At 37.1% G+C, this 27972-nt stretch overlaps 2 protein-coding genes across 2 annotated transcripts; one reads left to right on the forward strand and one right to left on the reverse strand.

Annotated features, from left to right (window-relative positions):
• Positions 1 to 495: 495 nt before the first annotated feature.
• LOC127646698 (uncharacterized) lies at positions 496 to 2334 on the reverse strand. Its single transcript, XM_052130517.1, has 4 exons — positions 2194 to 2334; positions 1751 to 2083; positions 1194 to 1349; positions 496 to 1065 (listed from the first exon to the last, which is right to left on the reverse strand). The coding sequence occupies exons 1-4, from the start codon at positions 2252 to 2254 to the stop codon at positions 986 to 988; spliced, it is 630 nt and encodes a 209-aa protein (XP_051986477.1). The 5' UTR covers positions 2255 to 2334; the 3' UTR covers positions 496 to 985.
• A 724-nt stretch (positions 2335 to 3058) lies between these two features.
• On the forward strand, positions 3059 to 19826 carry LOC127646697 (cystathionine gamma-lyase-like). The gene is made up of 12 exons (XM_052130516.1): positions 3059 to 3347; positions 4910 to 4991; positions 5073 to 5168; positions 5280 to 5389; positions 5628 to 5762; positions 6031 to 6088; positions 6174 to 6251; positions 8579 to 8731; positions 8952 to 9073; positions 9177 to 9229; positions 11204 to 11342; positions 19166 to 19826. Exons 1-12 carry the CDS (start codon positions 3174 to 3176, stop codon positions 19178 to 19180), a joined length of 1215 nt encoding a protein of 404 aa, XP_051986476.1. The 5' UTR covers positions 3059 to 3173; the 3' UTR covers positions 19181 to 19826.
• The last annotated feature ends 8146 nt before the right edge of the window (positions 19827 to 27972 follow it).

Consider the following 27972-nt stretch of genomic DNA (forward strand, 5'->3'; position numbering starts at 1 on the left):
TATGCATTCAATTGTATGTGTTACCATGGTAACTGTGGCCTCTTTTCATGCAGGGCTGAGGTAATCAGATTAGCTGGGCCAGAGGAGGGGTCTGTTGTATATGCTGACTGGTGAGTTTTGTATGTGATGCATTTATTTAATCTAAAGTATGAGCTATAGAGCAATGTTAGCTTTCTGCTTTCCTGTGTGAATCTCTTATTCAGTTATCGTGATATCACACTTGGGTTGTTTTGAACTTTTTTAAACTCTTCACATAATTCAAGATAATGTAAATTGAGTGAGCTTTTCCAGTAGGTTACCAATATAAGAAACTTTACTCATCTCACAGGAGCAAAGGAGATGTTTAAATGTCTTTGTTTCATTCGATTTATTGTCCAAGTACATCAACATACGTAATTTTTTTATACACGGGTAGTTGAAATGTCCTGCAGTGTGACATGCTATACTTAAAAATTATTTTAAATAGCATTTTGCTAATTCTTGCAGCATTAATGATGTTAATTGATGTATTAGTAATATTAATATTAATTGAAAGACTGTAGAATATTTCTCCTTTAAAAAATATATTAGTTACACACCGCAGAACCATGTAAAATGAAATAGTTAGGGCAAAAATATGATTCAAATAGAAAAAATTACTTAACCCATGTAATCCCATCGGTTACATTGGTGACTGAAATTTAGTTTGAAATTTAAAGTGCCCAGAAACAGTTGTTGATGTATTTTATGTAGTTTGTTTAATTGGGAATGCAAGGAGTATCTTCATGTCTTCACTCAGCTGGGAATTTGTTTTTATTAAATGGGTTAAACTAAAGGCACTGAATAAAGTTTGTAGCAATCACTTATTACGTTTTTCTAATCTTCGACAGATTGTTAGTTCACTCTGACTCTAAAATGCAACAGTGAATCAATTCCAGTAGATCGCAGTGTTAAAAAGAAGAATGACAGTAAGTAGCATCAACTAAGAGTGCATTTCCAGAAAATGTTACACATCTGTTTCTGGAAGGGAAGTCCATTGGTCCATATCCATCAAAATCATCTCAGTTCCGTAACTAGATGAATCATCTGTAACACAAAGAATTTAAGAAACAATCTTAATATAACACAATAACCATACTATTCTGACCAGAGAAAACATTCAGTAGAAGCTCAATAGCCATTTAAATCTGTTCATCCACACATGACTTCAATACCTCCACATCTGTGTTGCTCTCTTCGTTCTCGATCCCATTTATTCTGGAAACCCAGAGACAAAGCTACCAGCAAGAATACAACCACACAGAGAGCCATGCTGAACATCCACATGGCCTCTGACAGCCGTCCCACCTCTGCACTTGAACTAACACCAACTGAACACAAACAACATGAACAGACTCAAGTCACATGGTCGTCTTATAAAATGACATCCTGATCATTTACCCCCTCAAAGATGATCTTATTATTGTTTGGGTGCATTTCTGATTCATATGGATGCACATCTCAAGCCGAAAGGTATAATTTAGAATCAAGCTGTAACTACCGTATTGTTCAAGTTACAGGACATTGACTTGTTTTACATATTATTTGCATGGTGTATGTAAAAATGGACACCACCATAGCTGTAACTGCATAAAGACACTCACAGTTTGTTGCTGTAAAATTTCCAATGATGCAAGAAAAGGCAAGATGTGTCTGGTGAGATTTGACAGATGGTACACCATACTGTTTCTTGCAAATACTTTTATAAAGTAGTTCATTATTTTATCCTTACCTACATTGAGGCAGATGGTACAGATTGGAGGACTGCTGTCTTGACCATCAAGTTTTAGATGAAAACTGTAATTATGTGCATCTGATAAATGTATATCATGAAACTCCATGGAGAAGTCTCCAGTCTTTGGAGCCAAAGATGACACTGTGGTCCGGATGCTGTGTGACACATTTTGCATTTCCACCTGACCATCCGTCCAGACTGAGGTGTGTATTACTTCCATGCCTCTTCTCCATTCAGATGAGATGTGCAGTGAGGTAACATTTTTCACCCCATTATAGACACAGGGAAGGATGACATCCTCCCCAATCACTCCTTCTATGCATTCATCAACTAGATGGTAATAGATACACAGTAATTGTTAAATATAATGTATCTATACAGAAACAGCTGTCAATTGAGCTGGAGCTTTTTCAAACATACAGTACAACCACAAGACTTACCTTGTAATGAGACAAGACTTGTGACACTAAGCAGCAAAGCACTGAACCAGATCTCTGTCATCGTTAAAGATCATGTGATTCACGCCTCAAAAGTATCAAAGCAGACCTCAGATAAGTTGACAGCTACTGTGTATCAAACTGCTGTCACATTTACAATTTATTGTTGCATATATATAGTCTGCATGCATAGCCTTGTTTTTGTTGTCTCTTTTGGTTAGTACAAGTCAAGTAGTCAAATTAATTTGGTAACTTCCTGGTGATTTTCATAGATTCATATCAGGCAGCGTGTCAGGAAACATTCCAAAAAACATTCTAACTAACCAGCCTAAAAATTAAACCCTATGTTTCAACAATCTATGAGTGTTCTGATTTCTTGTTGCCTCAAGTCCAGTTTTATATCTCATTTCATGCATATTGTCAGAACAAGTTTGATAACTTGCCATAGACCTTCCCAAAACTGTCAAATGTTCATCCACCACATAGATCATATACTCTATTTAAATTCAATCTACATAACAGTTATGTAGAAATACAACTACATGATTAGATATAAAAAAATATTTATTAATATTTTATTGTAGACTAGGAATGCTCTAAAGAATCAAGATGCACAAAGCTTTGATACAATTATATAACTGCTATATGGAGAATAAAGATAGATAGAACGATAGATAGATATGAAAACCATTACAAATAAACTTGGCAAAGCACTCTGGCAGTACAGAGAAGTTATGTCATGCAAGTGTTGCATCAACCGATATCTTTCAGTGCCATGGTCAAACACAGGTCACGTGGCACACTACGCCGTTGCTTAGTGGCCAATCCACTCCATTTCCTTACACTAAACATACAGTGATTGGCGTAGTTGTCATCATATCGTCCTGTTTAGTGTAACCCATTTTATGTAAGGGAAAGCGGTTCACGCTTCTGTGATCTCAGGGAACTTGTATCTCATATACTCAGCCACATCCGGACTACACATGGCTTCACACATGGAGAACGACAGCTCAGCCGGCTTTCTACACGGGTTCAAGTCATTCGCCACAGATGCCATCCACGTTGGTTCAGAACCGGAGCAATGGAGCTCTATGGCCGTAGTGCCTCCAATTTCATTATCTACCACGTTTAAACAACATAGTCCCGGAAAACATGGGGTTGGTCATCTAGATACTTTATAATGGCTTGAAATTGTGAATATGATATTTTAATCCGTTGTTTAAAACGATTGAGGGCTGTTGATATGAACAGAACGAGTGGCAATAATCACGCGACTTTTTCAGTGATTAGCCTTCATGCGGAGTATCCGTTACATAGACCATCCTTAATGTGAAATAAACACTCACTGTACTTTTAGTATGAAATAAAAAAAATGAAATTGTGCATATTTATAAATGTAACCATTATACGAAAGGTAAGTCATTTAATCACCAACTTATTTTGAGATAAAGTTGTTAATCTTTGTTGTTAGATATGTGTAGGTCTATAGTAGTGACAAAGCACAAAGTAAAATAGGTTTCATCTTATAAGGACGAACTCGTGTAGAAACTGTCTATCTTAATTTACTGTCTTAGAAATATTCTAAAACAAATTATATCCCAGGGCATGACCAGTTTGCATGTTGTTAACAAAATTATCTCCACATTTACAAAAAACAAAACAAAAAAACTTGACACTTTTACACATCACCACTCCTTTATTTGGAGTACTTTATTACGATCGATCGGGTTACAGGTTACATCAGCAAAGTTACTGGATACTCAATACTCAACCGCAACAGAGTCGTGAGAACAGCCAGCTGTTAAAATAAAAGTACACGTTCGCCTGTGTACTAACTCTAAATTAAAAGGATATTTCACCCATTCTCTCGTTTAATTACATTCATGCCATCCCAGATGTGTATGACTTTCTTTATTCTGCAGAACACAAACGAAGATTTTTATTAGAATATCTCAGCTCTGTAGGTCCACATAAAGGCAGTATAAATGTAATCCATATGACTCCAGTGGTTTAATTCATTTATTCTGAAGCGATCCAATCGGTTTTGGGTGAGAACAGACCAAAATATATCCCATTTTTCACTACACATCTTGCTATTATAGTCTCTTGACATGAGCATGATTTAAAGCTCGATTAACCTTCTTAGCGTTTGACACGTGCAGATCTCTAGGTGGCACTAGGAAGTGTAATCAAGCTTGAAATCATGATTGCCAAGAAGACAGCTGATGTCAGGATTTATAGTAAAAAGAAGTTCTATTTTGGTCTGTTCTCACCCAAATCCATCTTGATAGCTTAAGAAGACATGGATTAAACCACTGGAGTTTTATGGATGACTTTTATGCTGCCTTTATGTGCCTTTTGAAGCTTCAAAGTTCTGGACATCATTCACTTGCATTGTATGGACTTACAGAGCTGAGATGTTCTTCTAAAAGTTTTCTTTTGTGTTTGCAGAAGTACTAAAAATATATAAACATCTGTAATGGCATGAGTTTTAATTTTTGGGTGAACTAATTCTTTAACAACACCTTTAAGTAAACTCCACAAACGAACTACTTTTTATTATTAAAGTCACTGTTATAATTAAGCAATAAATTCTATGAACTTTGATATCAGAATGAATTGTAATTGTTTTAATCAGTCAGATTTTTGCACTGATTCAATACACGATTCATGCACAGTATGTTTGTTTTACAATATTTTCTGATGTTTTATTTGCCAGGGTTTTGAGTACAGCAGAAGTGGAAATCCCACAAGAAACTGTCTTGAAAGAGCAGTTGCTGCTTTGGATGGTGCAAAATACTGTGAGTCAAAATCAACCAGTAATATTAAAAAGATATGTACATGTGATAATCATAAAATTAAAGCTCTGGCTGTCTTGATAGGCCTCGCTGTTGCCTCTGGGTTGGCTGCTACTTTGACCATCACACATCTTTTTAAGGCTGGAGATGGAATTCTGTCAATGAATGATGTTTATGGAGGCAAGTGATTGTTCCAATAGTAAATTAATACTATTGCTTTTAATAGAAAAAGAGTGATGGGCATTTAGCTGGGAGTGATGCAGGCTGTTTATGACTTGTTTTTCCATCCAGGAACGAACCGCTATTTCAGAAAAATAGCTGCAGAAGTGGGTCTTGATGTCTCTTTTGCTGACCTCACAAAGCTTGAGGTGTTAAAGGCAGCTTTAAAACCAAATACAAAGGTATACGTGGCTTTGGAATTTTAGCAAAAGCTAAAGGTTTTTCAAAACATTCAAATGTAGGTTTTGAAATGTTAGTTTAAGTTGTTCTGGACTCTCTAGCTCTGCCTTTAACACATTTGTTGTGACAAAGTGGGTGGATGGGGAATATTTACTTGCGGTATTAAACCTGGAAGTACACTAGGAGCTATATAATTTAAAGAAATGTTGTAATAAATATTGCATTCTCCCATGTCTGCAGATGGTTTGGATTGAAACTCCCACAAACCCTACTATGAGGGTAGTGGACATTCAGGCATGTGCAGACATTGTTCATGAGCACAACAAGGACACAATTGTTGTTGTAGACAACACTTTTATGTCAGCCTACTTCCAGGTATGCACAATTACATTTATTCCTTTAGTGGACACTTATCTTATTTATGGATTCTAATCCTTGCCTTTGTGATTTAAAAGAAAATCTTTGTACATTTGATTGGACCTGGTAACAAACCTTAATTGAAAAAATCTCTAAATAAGTGAATTTTCATAAACACTGAATGCAACACTTATTTCATTTAATCAAATGATCCAATGGCAGGGATGGAATTACACTTAGAAATTTGATATTGTTTTGAAAATCTTAAATTATTTTTACCATACAGCGCCCTCTGGCTCTTGGAGCAGACATCTGCATGTACTCTGCAACAAAATACATGAATGGTAAAAACACAAATAGCAAATGAGATGAATATTTTCTTCAAGCTTAATGCAGTAGATTAAATGTACAATTTCCATGTAATACTAGGACACAGCGATGTTGTCATGGGGCTGATTTCTATCACACGAGATGACCTCTATGAACGTCTGAAGTTTTTGCAGAATGGTAAGGCACTATTAAATCTCATGGCCTAAAGCTACATTGACCCCTTTCAGGTTTAAGTGTAATAATCTTTCCAATAAAATCCTCGTTTTGTGGACATGCCAAGCAGCTGGTTTCTCTGTGGCATGACTGAAATAATGAAATTGAGGTCAAACTTTGTGACTCAAGATCAAAAGGGCTGTAAAATGATGTTGTATTTCACAAGAGGTTATAATTGTATGATAAAGGATATAATTGAAAGAGTTTATTACTCTTTGAAGTAATGCCAAATCAATGGACAGTTCTGATAATAAAATTTTGTTTTTGTAGACCGATTTGTCTTGCAACTGTATGGCTTAACATTTTTTTTTCTATAATGATATATTATTCCCTTGACGCATAAATCGTATTATATTCCTGAAATAGTTTTTAGTTGTATCACATTTGCTGTTATAGAACCATCTGCTGTCTTTTGGGTTCTATGAAGACTTAAGATCTCAGGAGGCCCCTAAAACTTAATAGGCACCAAAAGCATGTCTGTTTAGATGTCAGAACCAGATTGCTTTTGTATGACCAGCTTTGTTTTTAATCAGGTAATTGGCTAAGGAATCAAAGGCGACTGAACTCAAAAGAGTGTTCAGTTCAAACATATAATACAAAGAAATATGCAGAAAATATATTTGTTGAAAATAATCAAAAGGCCTTATGATAAAAGTGTTAACTTGACAAACAAGAAATTCTAGCAGTTAGGCTCCTTGATCTATGTATGACCTGTTGAGGATGTTTTGTAAAACACAAAAATGCTGGGGGCCTGGGTAGGCCAGTGAGTAAAGACACTAATTACCACCCCTGGAGCCGTGAGTTCGAATTCTGAGTGACTCCAGCCAAGTCTCCAAAGCAACCAAATTGGCTCGGTTGCTAGGTATGGTAGAGTCACATGTGGTAACCTCCTTGTGGTCGCTATAATGTGGTTCTTCCTCTCAGTGGGGCACGTGGTGAGTTGTGCGTGGATGCCGCGGAGAATAGTGTGAAGCCTCCACACGCGCTAGGTCTCCGCGGTAACGCGTTCAACAAGCCTTGTAATAAGCTGCGTGGATAGATGGTCTCAAACATAGAGGCAACTGAGATTCGTCCTCCGCCACCCGGATTGAGGCGAGTCATTACGCCACCATGAGTACTTAGACCCGTTGGGAATTGGGCATTCCAAATTCGGGAGAAAAAAAAGACACATGCCTTTCATTCACTTTAAAACAAGTTCAACGTGAAATCCTGTTTTAAAACTGGTAGTATTTACTTGTCATAACCTGCACACTTCTTGCTAAGCAGGAATGTAAAATTCCCTTAAAGGCGTCGATCATCATTTACTCAGCATCATTCCAGATGTCTATGACTTTCTTGCTTTTGCTGAACACAAATTAAGATTTTTAGAAGAAAATTTTAGGTCTGTTGGTCCATACAATGCAAGTGAACGGTGACCAAAATTTTGAAGGTCCAAAAAGCACATAAAGGTAACTTAAAAATAATCCTTTAGACTCTAGTGGTTAAATCCATATCTTCAGAAGTAATATGATAGGTGTGGTTGAGAGACAGGTCAATATTTAAGTTATTTTTTCATAACTTAAATATTGATTTCATCATCAATCCCCACTTACACATTCACCTTCTTTGTGCATATCGCCACCTACTGTGCAGGGAGTAGAATTTATAGTAAAAAAGGACTTCAATATTAATTGGTTTCTCACCCTCTCCTATCATATCGTTTTTGAAGACATGGATTTAACATCTGGAGTCATATGCATTACTTTTACGCTGCCTTTATGTGCTTTTTGGAGCTTCACAATTTTGATACACATTCACTTGCATTGTATGGACCTACAGAGCTGAAATAGTCTTCTAAAAATCTTTGTTTGTGATCAGCAGAAGAAAGTAATACACATCTGGGATGGCATAAGGGTGAGGATATGATGAGAGAGTTTTCATTTTGGGTGAAACTTCTCTTTAAGCCTTCAAGTTATTTTCAAAATGCAAAGCTAAGAGGAAAAAATTAAGGTTATTCCTGTATTCTGTATTTTGAAATATCTTCAAATCCATGTATAATCACTGCTCATATCTCTTGAAAAAATTGTAAAATCTCACCTACCACACCTGTGTAATACTGTGCTGCCCTTATATAATGAGTAAATTATTTGCTTTGTTTTATGTACTTATTGAAATTACTATATATCACATTGCAGATTCATGCTTGCCTGTAACATTGCGAATAAGCTTGAGAAAACTGCAGTGCAGAATTAGGATATAAAGACTCTTTAAGGAAGTTAAAATAATTTTTTTTTTTCTCCTTCTCCCTTGAGCACTTGGAGCGGTGCCTTCTCCATTTGATTGCTATATGTGCAATCGCGGTCTGAAGACACTTCACCTAAGAATGAAGCAGCACTATAAGAATGCACTGGCTGTGGCACAGTTTCTGGAGGCTGACCCAAGGGTGGACAAAGTCATCTTCCCAGGTGTCTATTATAGGGCCAAATATGGATATATTATAATTGCCCCAAAACACCTCTCAATAGTACAATTATTGGAGAAAGTATATTAACATCCAAGCAATTTCACATCTAGTTTTAATACTGTGTGATATGTAAAATGCCACAAGGGGCAGTATTGAACCGTATCATTTAGATATGATATTCTGAACTAGACATGATTGACTTTGCTCTTTTCCTCTATCAGGACTTCCATCACACCCTCAACATGAGCTAACAAAGAAACAGTGCACTGGCTGTCCTGGGATGATCACCTTCTACATCAAAGGGAAACTGGAGCACGCCACAGCTTTCCTCAGCAATCTGAAGGTAATTTAGTCTTTTCAAGGCAGATCAGTGACATTTTGTTTAAAAATCTTTAATGTGACAATGATTGTATGAAACAAAATCAGTGTTGTGCTCTACATTACAGTTATTTGCACTTGCTGAAAGTCTCGGTGGTTATGAGAGTCTTGCTGAGCACCCGTAAGTACTGACTAATCCACTGTTTTTTAGACGTTGTTATGTAGATATATGCTAGGTGGAAAAACCTTATTTGGAGGTGGTTTGGGCGTATATTATGCGAAGTACCAACTGCGTACGTAAATACCCTCATTTTGAATAATCTGGATTCATCAGCATTAGAACGAGTGTATGAAGAAATCTGCATTTATAACTAACATTTTCCATGATAACAAGACCCATTAAACTTCAACTCCTAAAGACATGAATTGTAATTTTGATAAATATGTAGGAAATCATGACAACTCCTATTAAAGTGAATACTCCAATCATATCAGTAACCTTATAGAAGCGGTTTTATTCTACATGGAGAGTGTCCACACATGGGGGCTGTTAGAATCACATGACCAGACGTATACTACTCGCTTAATCTCTGTAACTGTCCTGTTATTTGACACTTTCACTCATTTATTAAAGTAATCATGGCTGACTGTGAATGTTACATTTCTGCAATGGCATCTGAAACTTAAAACTATTGATTATAATTGACGCTGCATCCACGCCGCTAGGTACACTCACCCGTTTTTTTTTATTTATTATTTTTAGTTTGTGTGCACGCAAGTATTCTTGGCTGTTATTAGTGTGTATTTATGTATATGAGTTCTAAAAAAATATAGCAACACTTCCTTTTCAAACTCAAATTGGAGTGGGTAAAATGTATGATTTTTCAGAAGCATCGCAATCTTAATTTGAACGATCTCAATATCGATTCTTAAATCCCAAAATCGATTTTTACTCTGTGTAGCCCTCAGCCATGAGAGGAAATCACTCGCATTTGCAAACAAATTTTACGCTATGTAATTTAATGTATATAATTAGCTACTGGGCTGGTAAATGTTCAGATTTCTCTCACCAGTAATTGTGTAGTATAGGGGTGGAATATTCAGCAGCAAGATCCTTTCACACACGACCCATTTGTCATTAAGTAATGTCTCTTAATGTCAATGATTAATTGTCAGTTGTTGATAAAAGACAACAAAAAAGAAACCTTTAATTCTAATCACGCATAGTGGGGACGAGGTAAAGAAATCACATGATAACACGTGCTCATTTACAGACGCTCTTTACGGAAATGACAGTTTTGTTAAAGAGACAATACCAGTTTTAGCACGTGTTCAACAGATCAATGTAAATAGTACAAATTATGCAATTAAACAATACAAATTTAACAAAATGATATATGCAATATAATATCATATTTATTAGTTGAAAACGTGGATTTGTTCATTTTGAAAAAATTCACTAAATAATGAAAAACTAATCAAATATAATGTGTAAAATTAATATTTTATTTTATATACACCTAGTTAGAAGATCCCTTGTATTATTAACAGCATTAGCTGGGAGAGAATTTATTTCATATGTAAGCAAAAGGGGCATGAAATTTACCCATATATATCAAATCGAATATAAATCAGAAACAAATCGATAGCTTGTGAATTTTAATCAAATTGGGAAATTTGTATTAATCTCAGCCCTAATCTCAATACATAAATCTTAATCTGAGAGGGTTTCATTACTTATAATGACAAGGGGATGTGAGTTAGGGAAAAAAAAAAGCAGAAACAACACTTCTGTTGTCTGAGCAGTTTGCGTCATTGTAGATTGTTATTTAGCTGGAAAGAATATCAGTTGGGCTTCAGTGTAAATACAAAGCTCAAGGTACTCCACATCACCAGATGGTTTATAAAAGAGCATAATGACAGATTTGGTCCATTTTTCTAGTCAGGAAAATTCAGTGACCAGTTGAAAAGTAAATCACTTGAATCCCAGTAGCGTATTTCAGAACTCTGATTCATTCTTGATTTCTTTCCATTTCCTGTATTATCCTGGAACACAGATTTTAATCAATCAATTAATCTAGGGGTTCAATAAACTCATTTGGGAGGAGTATCTCATTCACAATCCATTTCCCTTAGTGCACTTTGTCTTTTCCAGAGCGATTATGACTCATGCTTCAGTGTGTGAAAATGAGAGGAAGGAGCTGGGAATCAGTGATACGCTCGTACGTCTGTCTGTGGGCCTGGAGGATGAGGAAGATATTATTGCAGATCTAGAACAAGCCCTCAGTGCTGCTGTGAGTATTTCACAATACAAAAGTGAGGACATTCCATCAAAACATGCCTCAAAACATCCCAGATTAAACCATTAAACCAAAACATCTTTTTACAAACACGTACATTAAATATACAGGGGAGCTAAAAAGTCATTTGATGCTTGAGCAACACTTAAAGGAATATACTGGGTTCAACACAAGTTAATCTCAATTGACAGCATTTGTGGCATAATATTGATTAATATTAATATAATAAAATTAATTTTGACTTGCCACTCCTTTTCTTTAAAAAGTCCGGGTTCCAGTGTAGAGTTGGGGTACTCGCGTTTGGACTCGAGTCTGAGACACGGGTCCAATTTTAATGGACTCGAGCTTTTGGGACTCTGGATTTTGAGTCAATGACATTTGTGATGCAATGGAAAAATAAATAAATATCTAAACAGAACTTAAGCTGTATTCGCCCCTGAAGTCATAGTAGTCAGAGTTGTTTCTCTGCGTTTAAGCACACACACACACGCACACATACGCACGTGCATAGGCACTCATCGGTCAACCAATAAGCTTTATGAAAACATAAAGATGGATCCAATATAATACAAACCAAACAAGGCAGTTTCACACGACATGGGACCTGTTAAAATTGTGTGTGCCGTTTGTGCAGCCAAGACAGTGCTCGCATTGCAGTTTCATCATGGTAAAATTATAATTTTTTTATTTTCTCCCCTTTTCTCCTCAATTTGGAATGCCAAATTGAAGTCCTCATGGTGGCGTAGTGACTCGCCTCAATCCGGGTGGCGGAGGTCGAATCACAGTTGCCTCTACATCTGAGACGTCAATCCGCGCATCTTATCACGTGGCTTGTTGAGCGCATTATGAAAGTGTGTGGAGACGTAGTGTGTGTGGAGGCTTCACGCTATTCTCCTTGGCATCCACACACAACTCCATGCACCCCACCGAGAGCAAGGTGGAGTGGTGGTGGTGGTGTAGTGGCTAAAGCACAGGGCTGTTAATCAGAAGTTTGTTGGTTCGAACCCCACGGCCACACCAATTGTGTCCTTGAGCAAGGCACTTAACTCCAGGTTGTTCCGGGGGGATTGTCCCTGTAATAATTGCACTGTAAGTCGCTTTGGATAAAAGCGTCTGATAAATGTAAATGTAAATTATATTATATTATAATTTTATATCAACAGTGGCAGTTGTAGTTAAAGTTTCAAGATGCTTTTCAGCTAGTACTTATTTTTTCATAAATACTAGAATTTGTTGTTGTTATTGAGACTAGCTACACCGACCTAACAATGGTGATATTGTTAACATCATGATATTGTTAACATCAACAACAAAAATAATGTAAATTGATGCATATCCTTGTACTTGAAAATAAAACAAATACAAAAAACATTTTTCATAAGCTTAAAATATTGATGTTGAGTTTTCGGTTACAATTTTAATTCAGATTCATGAACAGATTCATTTGGACTCGGACTCGATTGCTTAAAGACTCTGACTTGACTCGGACTTGATTGAGGTGACTTGAACCCAACGCTATTAGAGTGAGGCACTTGCAATGGAAGTGAATGTGTCCAATCCTTAAATGTTAAAATACTATAAAATACGGTTTCAAAAGTATAGCCACAAGACAGAAACAATATGTGTGTTAACATGATGTTAGTGTGACAAAATCGCTTGCTATCCTTTTCTTTGTAAAGTTATAGCCAATTTTACAACTTTGTCATGACGATATGTCAACAAACCCTAAAATGACAAAAACAAATTACGATTTAAACAACTTTACAGCTCAGATAATACACAGGTTTTGACAGAAGAATTAATGTAAGTGCTTAGATTATAATTATAAAATTATAAGTTTCACATTTCTGGCTTTTAAACCCTCCAAAAATTGGCCCCATTCTCTTCCATTGTAATTCTCACTGTAACCTCGATTTTTTTTTTTGCTTCTTTTTTTAAGAAAATTATTCAAAATAATTTTTTGTGGTAATCAGCATTGTCACAAATGCTGTCGATTGAGCTTAACTTGTATTGAACCCGGAACATTCATGTAACGTAGTTCAATGGAAAGGAGGAGGCGAGAACCGGCTTGTCAATATAAATAATATTTTAATGATTAAACTTAAACAAAAGACAAACACACACACGACGGACATGTCCGTAAATGATCTCCGTCTCCCTCACCACCGCCCGCAATCGGCCTTTATCCCTCTCTGAGGCTTAATTAGCCTGGTAAAGGAACGGGTGTGTATAATAACGACCCGGCCCCGCCCTCTGCCCTGCCACATTCCTCCCTCGTTCTCTCAGGCAGGGGAGCCCCCGGCATGACGTACACCCCCACCCCTTTCCCTGGGGAAGGGCGTGCCTACCTGCTGGCATGTCACCCCTGTCTACCAGGATGAATAATTAATGAATAACAGAAATAATTAAATAGGGGGGGTACTTTCTGTAACAGTGTAGTAGCCCCCCAAAAAACACTGTAAAATTTAAACGAGAGGGAAAAGGCCAATGCGGAGCGGCAGTGAGAGAGAGAGAGAGAGACAGAGGGGAGGGAGATGAGAAAAAAAAAACGTATTCGTCGGTTCTCTGATACACCGTCGCATGGTCCTAGATCACTCCTCCACCCTCTCAGGCGGACGACAGCCGCTCCTCCCTGGGCGGACCGGAGTCAGACCCACGACCCCCGGCAGAAAGAACGCCCCTCCGCGTTCCCGGCGACTCGTGGGGACACTCTTCCGCCCCTGGCAGCGGCCCTACCGCTCCAGGCGGTCAGGGAGTCACTTCCCTCCTCCCCTCGCGGACAGCGTTCTTCTGTCGACCCCTCCGCGTTTCTGGGGGATGGCAGGGCACTTCTCCGCCCCTGGCAGCGGCTCCATCGCTCCAGGCATTCGGGGAGTCCAGTCCCCACTCGCCTCGTGGACGGCGGCCGTTCACCGCGTCCTGGCGGTCGGGCTACTCCCTCCCCCTGTGGATGGCAGTGGCGCTCCCCCGGGTGGACAGCAATGTCGAGAACTCCGCGAAGGGCATCCCTCCTCCTTCCCGGATTTCGACACCAGTGTAATGTAGTTCAATGGAAAGGAGGAGGCGAGAACCGGCTTGTCAATATAAATATATTTTAATGATTAAACTTAAACAAAAGACAAACACACACACGACGGACATGTCCGTAAACGATCTCCTTCTCCCGCACCACAGCTTAATTAGCCTGATAAGGGACCGGGTGTGTATAATCACGAAAAACCTGAAACTGATATGCACTAAAAATAAACTTAAAATGCACTATAAATAAACTTGAAAGCTTATTTTGTTGAAAGCATACTAAACATAATTTTCTTTATGAAGATGCCCCTTGTTTTGATATTTTGTATCTAATGCAATGGCATCCAGACTTTTTAAGTGTGATTTAAGTGTTCCAATATGTTTCAATGTGGTCAATCTTTACATGGCCACATAAATATACTGAAGAGCAAACAAACACTTCTATTTATGCTAGTCCTAAATAGATCTACTTTCAAAGTAAAAACAATTCACTGTGCAGATGGCCAGTGCATTCTCTCTAAATGGCACCAATATTTGTATTTCCATGCTAAAGATATTATTCATAAAGTCATGCACATTTCTATCTCCAGTGCTTCAATTTCTGCTCAAAGGCGCTTTCAGCCATTTAATGGTCCATTCTCGTGTAAATTGATTTTATTACCCAAAATGACATGGCATTTTTAAAACCCTGTGTCAATATGGAGATCATTTCGGCCCATAAAGTTCAGTGAGCCATCTCTGAGAGTGCATGCTCCCCCGACTCTCTTAAGTGCACCGCAAAATAAGGTTCCAGGAAATAAAGACAAATCGAGTCAGGTCAGAGTCTGACAATTATTCCCATAGAAATACATTTGTGTGAGAAAGGTGGGGGTAGATGAGGCTGCATCTGTGGATTTGATGTTTGGTCTCTTGGGAACCAAGCCACAGACTTTGACTGTGATATCACTGAGGTGCAGGCCTGTTAACCAAGGTTATTAAAAAGCAAAGCTGCTGCAGCTTAGTTTGATAAGATTTTTACATGCTATACCGCATGCCGCATGAACATCTGATAACCGTGTCTCAGAGGTGAGGGTCTCTTACACTCATAACAATCCAATGCCAGCAGAACTATGGTTTTTAATTCCATATACAATTCCTGTGCTTTGCTGGTCAACTGTAAAGGAATGAAATCAAGACTTATATCCAATTTATATCCAATACCCTCCTGAGATCATTAAAGAAAGAGGCTTTGTGTTTTGTGTTGTGGTTTAATTTGAAATGACATGAGGTGTTGGGGGGGGGGGGGGAATTCCATTAGGTCCTGGCACGTAGCTTGCTTTGCAGAGATATAGATCTTCAGTCTCTTTAATTCCCACTGAAACCCATAGTTTAATTATTTGCACTTTGGTGAGGTTAAGAAGAGCTAATTTTCTTTAATGACTGAATATGCTAATATTCACAGCATTTATTGAACAACTCTCCATGGTGAGCTTCAAATGACCCTCTTTTGAAGGGTGGTATTTCAACTAGTTGGCAGGGATCGTGGGGCACTTCTCATCAGCTAGCCAGTGAAATGAGGAACAACAATGTATTAACTGCCCCTACGGTGAAACTCACTACATTTTCTCTGAAACGGAGCATACTGTAGTTAACCCAAACCAGTCCATCACTGGACAGATCGTATACTAAGACACCCGATTTCGGTAATATCTGAATTTTATCAATGTGTAGTTACTGCGGTTTGCTTTTGCCTTTTAGCTCAGGGCAGAATATGAATCAAAATTCCATCACTCACACAGCCTAATGTTGTTCTAAACATGTAGGCTGCTATTTTTTTATTACAAAAAGAGAGAGGAAGAAATCACGGGGAATAATTTTTTTTACAGAGCTCGACATAAACGCTTGTCCTCAAAGCGATTATTTTGAACTTTACTTCCCCGACACGACAAGTAGTCTGATTAGAATCTCAATTTCGAATGTTAGCTCAATTGCGGGGATTGAGCACAATTTTAATCATTCCCCCATGTTTCACTTTCAAAATGCAGGGAATTGCCTCTATTGTGTCCCCCTCTCGCCTTCACTCGTGGTGCAGCGTTCAGCAACTTGTGAGTGCGAGCAGTGGAGAAGAGCATATTTACTGAACTTTAGATTTTACCCCTATAAATGGGTATAATCCTGTTAATTGGACATAGGAATGGTGTTGTACCACGTCACTATAAGCGAGCGATGCGATAAATTATTGCTCCTGTTTATAATCAACAAAGCTGTCTTCATCGCAAGTGCGCAACGTTGGAATAGTAATATACAGTATGTCACAAAAGTGAGTACACCCCTCACATTTTTGTAAATATTTGATTATATCTTTTCATGTGACAACACTGAAGAAATGACACTTTGCTACAATGTAAAGTAGTGAGTGTACAGCTTGTATAACAGTGTAAATTTGCCGTCCCCTCAAAATAATGCAACACACAGCCATTAATGTCTAAACCGCTGGGAACAAAAGTGAGTACACACTTAAGTGAAAATGTCCAAATTTGGCCCAATTAGCCATTTTCCCTCCTTGGTGTCATGTGACTCGTTAGTGTTACAAGGTCTCAGGTGTGAATGGGGAGCAGGTGTGTTCAATTTGGTGTCATCGCTCTCACACTCCCTCAAACTGGTCACTGGACGTTCAACATGGCACCTCATGGCAAAGAACTCTCTGAGGATCTGAAAAAAATGAATTGTTGCTCTACATAAAGATGGCCTAGGCTATAAGAAGATTGCTAAGACCCTGACACTGAGCCGCAGCACAGTGGCCAAGACCTTACAGCGGTTTAACAGGACAGGTTCCACTCAGAACAGGCCTCGCCATGGTCGACCAAAGAAGTTGAGTGCACGTGCTCAGCTTCATATCCAGAGGTTGTCTTTGGAAAATAGACGTACGAGTGCTGCCAGCATTGCTGCAGAGGTTGAAGGGGTTGAGGGGTCAGCCTGTTAGTGCTCAGACCACACGCCGCACACTGCATCTAATTGGTCTGCATGGCTGTCATCCCAGAAGAAAGCCTCTTCTAAAGATGATGCACAAGAAAGCCCGCAAACAGTTTGCTGTAGATAAGCAGACTATGGACATGGATTACTGGAGCCATGTCCTGTGGTCTGATGACCAAGATAAACTTATTTGGTTCAGATGGTGTCAAGCGTGTGTGGTGGAAACCAGGTGAGGAGTACATAGACAAGTGTGTCTTGCCTATAGTCAAGCATGGTGGTGGGAGTGTCATGGTCTGGGGCTGCATGAGTACTGCCAGCACTGGAGAGCTACAGTTCATTGAGGGAACCATGAATGCCAACATGTAAAGTGACATATTGAAACAGAGCATGATCCACTCCCTTCGGAGACTGTGCCGCAGGGCAGTATTCCAGCATGATAACGACCCCAAACACACCTCCAAGACGACCACTGCCTTGCTAAAGAATCTGAGGGTGAAGGTGATGGACTGGTCAAGCATATCTCCAGACCTAAACCCTATTGAGCATCTGTGGGGCATCCTCAAATGGAAGGTGAAGGAGCACAAGGTCTCTAACATCCACCAGCTCCGTGATGTCGTCATGGAGAAGTGGAAGAGGACTCCAGTGGCAACCTGTGAAGTTCTGGTGAACTCCATGCCCAAGATTGTTAAAGCAGTGCTGGAAAATAATGGTGGCCACACAAAATATTAACACTTTGGGCCCAATTTGGACATTTTCACTTAGGAATGTACTCACTTTTGTTGCCAGCGGTTTAGACATTAATGTCTGTGTGTTGAGTTATTTTGAGGGGACAGCACATTTACACTGTTATACAAGCTGTACACTCACTACTTTACATTGTAGCAAAGTGTCGTTTCTTCAGTGTTGTCACATGAAAAGATATAATCAAATATTTACAAAAATGTGAGGGGTGTACTCACTTTTGTGAGATACTGTATAATATTAGCCCCTAATGTTAATGTTAGGCTCAATTACACTGCAAATCTAAGAAAGCGAGCACTTGAGACTACGTAGTACAGGACAAAAAGATAGGAAATAAGGTCTCTCTCTGTACCAAAATAAAAAATCAGCTTTGTTTTCCATTTGATTTGTCAGTTGTTGTGCATATTGTGTTTTTGTTTGATGATCTTTATTGTATAGTGGATGCAATGCAGTTTAATAAAATTTGAGACCCGGCTCTGCACTCTCTCGACTGTTTTTTAAAAATTGTATTTTACTTATTTTTTTTAAGTGCCCTGAACTGATGTCCCCCTTACATTACTTTTGTTGCAGTAAGGTTACATACATTCTAGGGTGAGTTTTCCCTATATCCTCATGATATAATCTACTGTAAATCCACATTTTAAAGCTGAAATTAAAAATCTAATCTTCACGGGGGAGGACGGCATGCTCCCGGACCCCCACCCCCGGTATTTGCATCTTTGTCACTTTTCACCCGATGAGTTTGCATCCCTGCATTATTCATTGAAAATCTTCCCCTCTGCTGTTGCTCCCAAATAATCAGGGAATAACTTGTTACATTTCAGGCTGTTCCTCACACAAATGTATCATATGACTTCATAACACTTGGAATATAGCGCACAAGTTGTATAGACTGCTTTTAATGGTGTTTTTAGTCCTTTTTGGTGTTGGTCTTCAAAAATCATTCCTTTTGTATTACATATGCCAAATGGCAGCATGTACGGTAGGTTAGGAATGCCATGATGGTGTGTAAATAATGATAGAGTTATTCTTTTTTGCTGAACATTTAAATAATACTCATAAACCATACAAATGCTGAAATCATATTTGTTTCTTTTTTAAAACAGCATCCAAAAAAATGAGAGGCAAATCAAGATTTGGAACGACAGTGATTCCACATCTGGATGAGACCCAGGACCCATATTTTCTGGGAGATTATTAATTTGCTTAAAGTGTAAGACAGTTATGCTTGAAAAAACATTGATCGCTTTTGTTTAGGGAACAAATATGCTCAACAAAGTCTTCATGGATCTGCTAATTTGCCATGTTCTCATTTAAAATACAGGAAATATTCAGATGACATTATATTCTGAATTAACTTTTGCTGCTTTTACATTTCTATCTATTGTAATTATTGCTTGGTGAGGTTGTGGGGTGCTAACCAAGACTGGCTACACAACTATTAAAGTTTTAATATGGGAATATGTATGGACTGCAAGGGAATTCTGGTATCGTGTAAATCATTATTTATAATTAATTTATTCTTTATAGGAATCAACAAATGTTTGATTCTAAAAAAGATGCAAAAATAGAAACCTTACTTAAAAAACGCACAAGTGCACAATAAGAGTCTTTCTGCATCAAGATGCACAGTCACCTCATAACATTTAAAATCACATCTATCGCTTACATTTTAAATTGATCTTGCCTAAATGCTTGATTCATTTCAGTTGTGAAAGGGTCATGTTTGATATTTGTCTGTGCTACCAGAACCATTAAAATTCATTTGTAGTCTCTGGTTTGTTTCTGTTTTTTTTCCCCTTCTTCCTGAATGTCTTTGATAGCAGTGCTCCATTTGAAAATTACTTTGAAGTGAGCAAAAACCATGTAATTGGAAGAAGACACAGTATCTAATGAGCCGATCAGAATGCGAGTGTCTAACAACATCATCAGTAATACTACAGTACAAGACTAAATGACATTGAATTGAGAATGAATTCTCCAAAGGACTATAGCATTAATCAGCATTTAATTTTATGGCAAGGATGGAAATGACATGGTAATAATTTTCTATCAAACTGTGACGTTATAACAACTTTAATTGCCATCCTTTAATTTCCTTCCATCCAGGCTTTTAGCATACACTTGAGAAAAACATTAGATAGAAGAATTTCATTAGAATGATAAGTATTTTTCAAACCAAAGCAGGACCATGTAGTTCAGTCCTGTGGAAAAACAATGCTGATATATAATATACATACTACAATACTCCCCTGTCTTTCTCAGTCTCTTAAGATTGAGAAGAATTTCAATGACTTTGTCACTAAATTTCAATTATTTTTTTATTACAATCCTTCCACCAGGCCTATAGCACAAATTTCAAATAAATAACACCGCATTTATATTATTTACTGATTCAAAACTGTCCAATTAGTAAACTGGATGACATTTGCATCCAGTGTCCGTTAGCAGATATTTCACCATTTTTTAGTATAGAGAACAACAACTTAAATACATATCATTTGTTGCTAGTGAGACTGTTTATTCTTGTGTTGGAAAGCATCATATATTGTTAATGGATGAATATGTACACACAGGTATTCTGTGACAGGTTGTGCTCAGAGCCATTAACTCCGCATGTTACTGTCCATATATCTTAAGTATGGGAGCCACTGATATTCAATTTAAGGCAGACATATCATGCAAAATGTCTCTGTAAGCCCTCATGCCATAATACATTCAATAATATTTATTTATATTATGAACCCTGTTTCTGTTACAAAGTTATAAAAAACTATGTTCCCTAACGTTGTTAAAAAGTATATGCATTTGAATTGTTTATTTAAAAAACAGATTTTTGGGTAAAACTCCAAATTCTCCACAAGCTAGATTGCTTTGCAATTCCTTAAGCTATATAGGCTGTTACTGATCCAGTTCTAAAAAAAATCAGGCACATGAGTATGAACATATTGCATGACTCAATGTTCTTTCTTTATCAAAATTCATGTTTTGCCTTGCCAGGCTCATTTCATGCTGTGTTTTCCAATTCTAACATATTTGAAACAGTAGAGGAACATTGTTTGATTCTCACCAAATTCAAATTCAAAATTCAAATTCAAGAAGTTGAATGCATTTTTCAAAAGTTGAAGTTCTTTTTAACTTGACATAGCATCTAAAAACTCATGAAAGAGATGCTGAATGAAAAAAGCTAAATGCTCCACAATGGTCAAAGATGTCCGTCTACACCCTGTTGGAAAAAAAAAATAAAAAATCAAGCAGAAGCTGGTTGGCTGGGTTTACTTGGTCACCCAGCCTGGTCATAGCTGGTTAGGCTAAAAAGGTGTTCAAACCCTCTCTTAAACAAGCCCACTAACCAGGCTGGGGGATCAGTTAACTAGCTTAGGCCCATAGCAGGATAATGACAATGTTAGGGTCTTAGCGTGGTTTTCTGTTAACATAAAAAGTAATTCAGTGTTTGTTAAAAAAATTTACAAATGTATTTGGTCAGACGTTGATACTATCATCAAGTGTTTACAGATTATGCAACAATTTAGCAACCTGCTACACTGCTAAAGGTATGCTAATACACTGACTTCGCACTTTATTAGGAATCCTATAGTCCTAATAAAGTGCCAGATGTGGTCTTCTGCTGTTGTAGCCCATCAGCCTCAAGGTTCAACATGTTGTGCATTCTGAGATTCTATTCTGCTCACTACAATTGTACAGAGTGGTTGTCTTAGTTCCTGTAGCCTTTCTGTCAGCTCGAACCAGTCTGGTTATTCTCTGTTGACCTCTCCCATCAACAAGGTGTTTCCATCCACAGAACTGCCCACCCCCACATGCCAGATTTTTAATCTGCTGTCCCCATGCACAAGCCAAGGAATGATTTTGAATGCAGGTTTTTTTTTTACTCCTATATGAAAGGTTTAAAGAGAAATGGAAATACAATTTACCCCATCCAACTATTACTCACAAAGCTAAAGAAACTGCTTAAAAGCCTACTGTCATTTCATAAAATTTATGTTTTTATTACCGGTATATGAGCAATGGCATTTCATTTTTTGCCTGTCTGTTATGAACAAGACAGGCTATTTAATCTTTTTTTTTAGATGTATTGCCATCTGATATAGGCTACCTTGAATGACTTCAAAACTTTCTTCTTGAATACTTTACACTTGCTTTTAAATTGGTAATAACATCCCTTCCCATTCATAATTAGGCACAGATACAAAATAATCAAAAGTGACTTTGCAACTTTTTGGCCAGAATGGGTGTGAAATTATAGAATTATAATGGGTGTGAAATGTTATGGATATAATTATTGGATGATGACTTAATTCCTCAGAGTGTTTTTGTGAAGGTGTGCCAGCACATTTAATATATGCAACTCTGGCACTTTAGGGTCATTCAGATAGATTGACTTTAAAAGTGAAGTGTCTAATTTCTGTGCAACACCATAAGGAATTGCAAAAATAATGAGTGTTTTTGAACAAGTTTCGAACAATCCTCCTATCTGCTATTGGCCAAATATTTCAACTGATAGTCCCAACCATTGGTTTAGCCTATGTTACTTTGCTGGGCTGTTCAGGATGTTTAAACAAACAGAGCAATGTTTTTGTGCCAAGTGTTACACTTTTCAGGGGAATCAGCCTACATATGGCTTACTTATAGTTGACTTCACATTAAGTAAGGGATAATGTACAGTCAGCAAGTTGTTATCGCAAAATAAAGCCAGACAGGTATCAGCCTGAAGGAGTTTATTTTGCGAAAAACAACCATCTGCTGACTAAGTTATCCAGCCTATTACAATACTACTTAGCAAATAAAACATTTAAATGACATGGAGCATTGATTTGAGTTTAAATAATTTTATTAGCGTACTTGTACAGTGATTCAGGAAGCAGGCTCGCAATACCAGGAAAACCAGTCTGATACATGGATATGCGGCTGTTATTCAGAAATATCACATGGCTAGATGGCGCCATTGACCAATCAGAGACAACTATTCCAAAGATCCATGTAATAAGCTTGGCTAGGAGAATTTTAACATTGAAAAAATAATCACACATTTATCTTTAAAGATTAGACATTCGCAAATACTCTAAATGATTTGAATTGCAGTCATGGGAAAATGAGTTATCTACAGAAATATAAGATGAACAGATAATGCAAATAGGGATGGAGTGCTTGTACTAAATGGAATGTGAAACTCATTCCATCCTTCCATTTGGTACACCGATCACAATGATTTTTAAGATCAGAAACAAAATTTTGTTTGAAATACAACTCGGAGCTCTCAATCAATAAAGCCATATGATGCATGTAAAACCTGTCATCAATTTTTCCTCAATTTGTGATGGCACCAGCAAACCTAATAGACTTATGTTATGTATCCATCTCTCAGAAAGGAAGGACTATTAAGCTAATTGTATTGCTGGTTGCAAACCCCCTCAGGAAGTATTGTGACTCTAGTGTTGTTATCTCTGAGATACAAAATTATTCCTGTGCCACTTTCTCCAGTTTTTGAAATGAGGGATGCATAAAAGTACATTATTTCAACTGAAGTAAGGCTGATGTGACTGATGTCTTATACAACCATTCAATGAATTCTTTATTGCTAATAATGAAATGAATTATACATGAACCGTAACATTCAGCTGTGCTTAAGAGCTGACATTTTTTTTTAAATTAATATATGATGTCAGGCAACTCTTTATAAAAGGAAAAATTGTTGCAGGCACTCAAGATTCAGCTTTGAAATTATTTGCTCTCTAGCCTCAAAAGAACATTTTGTAATACTGAAGCAGTGAAATCAATCATTTTCAGCATACAGAACACAATAGTTGATTCAGAGACTGATGGTTCATCTAGAGAACATCCAGTTCTCTCAGGAACATGACAAGGTTATACCTTTAAACCCGCTATCACCTTAACATGAAGATGCCCTAGGCGGCGATGGCACTAGCACATGGGAAATTGCCAGTGTTGGGGATTATTGGAATACATGTAACAGGATGACGTATTTAAAATACAAAATATAAGTAACTGTATTCCACAGTTACAATTTAAATAATTGGAAATTAGAATATAGTGATATTCAAAAAGTATTTTGATTACTGAAAAGATTACTTTGCATTTTATTGTCGTTTGTTTCATTTAATATTCAGTCTTTTCAGATGGAAAACTTTTAAATATATGATGCAATCCAAAGTGCATTTGAACAGCGGTGAAACACTTTCTTATGATGTGTTACATTCATACGAGCAGACAGAGAAGTATGTTTGAAGTAAGTTTAGCAGCAGAAGAAATAGAAATAAACCTTGTGCAAATTGTCAGCTGTACGCTAAGCTCAAATGCTATTTCTAGATATTTTACATGCACATGTTACCAGGCATGATCACATTTGTTTTATCAAAAAAATTCATGTTGGATCATAATTTCTTTTTTCTAGTAAAACCTTTGATATTAGGGCAAAAATCATATTCTTGATGATCATTTTTGTATTTTTTTTCCTGTAAAAATATCTAAAAATCCTTAAAACATTCAATTTGTCTTAGAAACAACACTGCATAAGATATTTAGGTTATTCAGAAAATGTATTTTTAACATGTATTTTGTCTCACTGTACTGGCAGAGTTTTTATAGTCAAAAGAAGTGAAAAATCTACCAGTGCTGAAGAAGTAATCCAAAGTATTTAGAATATGTTACTGACCTTGAGTAATCTAACGGAATATGTTACAAATTACATTTTACAGCATGTATTCTGTAATCTGTAGTGGAATACACTTTAAAAGTAACCCTCCCAACCCTGCTTATTGCCCTCATTACATTAGCAAAGACAGAGTGGGAGGGAATCACAACAGTACATAATTGAGAGAAGCAAAGCAGGTAGAAAACTAGGGTGACCAGAAGTCGGTCCCGGTTTCACATGGTGTTCCCGTCATTTTTCTAAAAAGTGTATTAATGTCCCAGTTCCAGCTGTTAGACTCACTTATTAATTTCTTTGAAATTAAATATCCTCAATGTCCTTCTTGGTATCATGTCTGGTATTGAATACAGGGAAGGGAAGATATTTTATTGGATTGCATGATGATTTTATGATACTTTCATTCTAGTTTTGCAGCAACCCACTTAGAAGCTATCTGTTTACAATGACAACGACTCGCACGCTTAAAACTCTCTGCTGCTCTCTCTCATCATCCAATGTAAATTAGAAATGCCCAAATGAAAATGCATGTTTAAAAAGCTGAAATAATTGATCTTTTTCTTTGCTCAACATGTGAAAATGGAATTGAAATGTTTTGCTGTCAATGTAGATGTTCACTTTCCCATGGCCACAGTGGGAAAGAGATTGTAGGCGTCATATAGTACAATCACTTAAATGTGGACTTGTATGTTAACTTTTAAGTTTCAATGTTGCAAATTTGTGTAAAAATGTGTAGCTGACAAGATATTTCAAGCACTGACAAGTCATATCATTATTACACCCGCAATAAGGCACCATATGGATAGAATAGGCATATGGAATTTGTACATTTTACAATATCTAAAATGTGATTAAAATAAATAAAAATAACATTTCACATACTATTAATACATTTTTAATATTATCTATCTATCTATCTATCTATCTATCTATCTATCTATCTATCTATCTATCTATCTATCTATCTATCTATCTATCTGTCTGTCTGTCTGTCTGTCTGTCTGTCTGTATATATACACACACACTGGCGGCCAAAACTTTGAAATAATATTTTGATTTTGCTCTTATGAAAACAAATGTATACTTTTATTTTTCAATGTGGCATTCATCTGATCACAATGTATATTCAGGACATTAATAATGTGAAAAATTACTATTACAATTTGAAAAGGTTTTCAGAACTTCATAAACTTCTTCAAAGAGTTCTCCTCAAAATATCCTCCACCTGCAGCAGTGACAGCTTTGCAGATCCTTGCCATTCTAGCTGTCAGTTTGTCCAGATACTCAGGTGACATTTCACCACATGCTTCCTGTAGCACTTGCCATAGATGTGGCTGTCTTGTTGGGCACTTCTCACGCACCTTACAGTCTAGCTGATTCCAATAAAGCTCAATGGTGTTAAGATCCATAACACTCTTTTCCAACTCTCTGTTGTCCAATGTCTGTTTCTTTGCCCACTCTAAACTTTTCTTTTTGTTTTTCTGTTTCAAAAGTGGCTATTTATTTGCAATTCTTCCCATAAGGCCTGCACTCCCGAGTCTTCTCTTTACTGTTGTACATGAAACTGGTGTTGAGCAGGTAGAATTTAATGCAGCTGTCAGATGAGGACATGTGAGGTGTCTATTTCTCAAACTAGAGACTCTGATGTACTTATCCTCTTGTTTAGTTGTACATCTGTCCTTCCACATCTCTTTCTGTCCTTGTTAGAGCCAGTTGTGTACTCATAAAAAGTGTACACCTTTGTATGAAAGTTTTTGGGCAATTCAAGCATTGTAAAGCCTTCATTCTTCAAAACAATGATTGACTGATGACTTTCTAGAGAAAGCCATTTTTGACCTAATAATGACTTTAAGACATGGCAGTATATTGCATACAGTGGCAACCCAAAAACAAACACAAAGACAATGTTAAGCTTCATTTAACAAACCAAATAGCTTTCAACTGTGTTTGATATAATGGCAAGTCATTTTCTAGAACCTAATTAGCAATTTAGCATGATTACTCAAGGATAAGGTGTTTGACTGATGGCTGCTGGAAATGGGGCCTGTCTAGATTTGATCTAGTAGATTCAGTGTGTATGTATGTATATATATATATATATTCATGTATTGCGAACCTCCCAGGTGTCCCAGTTTGAGACAATGAGATGTTAAAACAAAGAGAACTGAAACAGTATAATATCCAGTCATTTGTTATGACGTTCTCTCTCTCTCTCTCTCTCTCTCTCTCCTTCACACATGCGCACGCACGCGCACACACACACGCGCACACACACAGTCTTTTCACTCATTCTTTCTTACACTGTCAATCGGTGATTTGTTTTACATTTCATTTGAAATTGGTATAGAGTTTTGTTTGATGTTCAGTTTTCAGAGTTGCAACAAAACTTACTTTCTCATGTCAGATTCACTAAAGGGGACGTTGTGGTTAAAGTTTGGTAAAAAAACAAGTAATCTTAAATCGGAATTATGTGTTTTCTTCTACTGTAATATCAGTAATGAAATTCAGTTGGTCTTTTTAAAATGAAGATTTTTTATATTATAAGTATCATTTACATTCTGTACATTTGGGTGTCCAGCTATTTCACCCACGTTGCACAAATACCTGTTTTCCCCATTCTATATGTATCACTTGATATAAAAACTGAAATGAAAATAAAAACTTAATGAAATGAAAACTAGTTTATAAAATATTGAAAAACTAAAACTAACAAAGAACAACAAACAAAACAAAACTAAACTTATTGGAGCGAAAATTCTAAACAAAATAGAAGTAAAAACTGAATAAAAAAAGTAAAACTATTATTTGGAACAGGTTTCACTCCTGCACTGACACACTCCGGAATAAAGATTACCTGTCATTCAGTCAGGGTCAGTATTATCAAATTCATCACTGCACTGAAAGGGATCACTTACCTGTGCAGTATCAGCTACATTTGATCATAGTGTGAGAGCACTCCGGCATAGTGCTCATTTATTACATGAAAAGTATGCATTATCTTCCTTACTTTCCAGATTCCCTTTCAGGTAAACATTATCATCTTCTAGAGCCAAGGCAGTATTTTCCTTTATATAACAGTATTTTATCAAAGAATAACTCATATATTTAGGGTCGGGAGAAATGTACTCCACTACAGATTACAAAATACATGCTGTAAAATGTAATTTGTAACATATACCATTACATTACTCAAGGTCAGTAACATATTCTAAAACTTTGGATTACTTC

The sequence above is a fragment of the Xyrauchen texanus genome, chromosome 7 (assembly GCF_025860055.1).
Source record: "Xyrauchen texanus isolate HMW12.3.18 chromosome 7, RBS_HiC_50CHRs, whole genome shotgun sequence".
Classification (NCBI taxonomy): Eukaryota; Metazoa; Chordata; class Actinopteri; order Cypriniformes; family Catostomidae; genus Xyrauchen; species Xyrauchen texanus.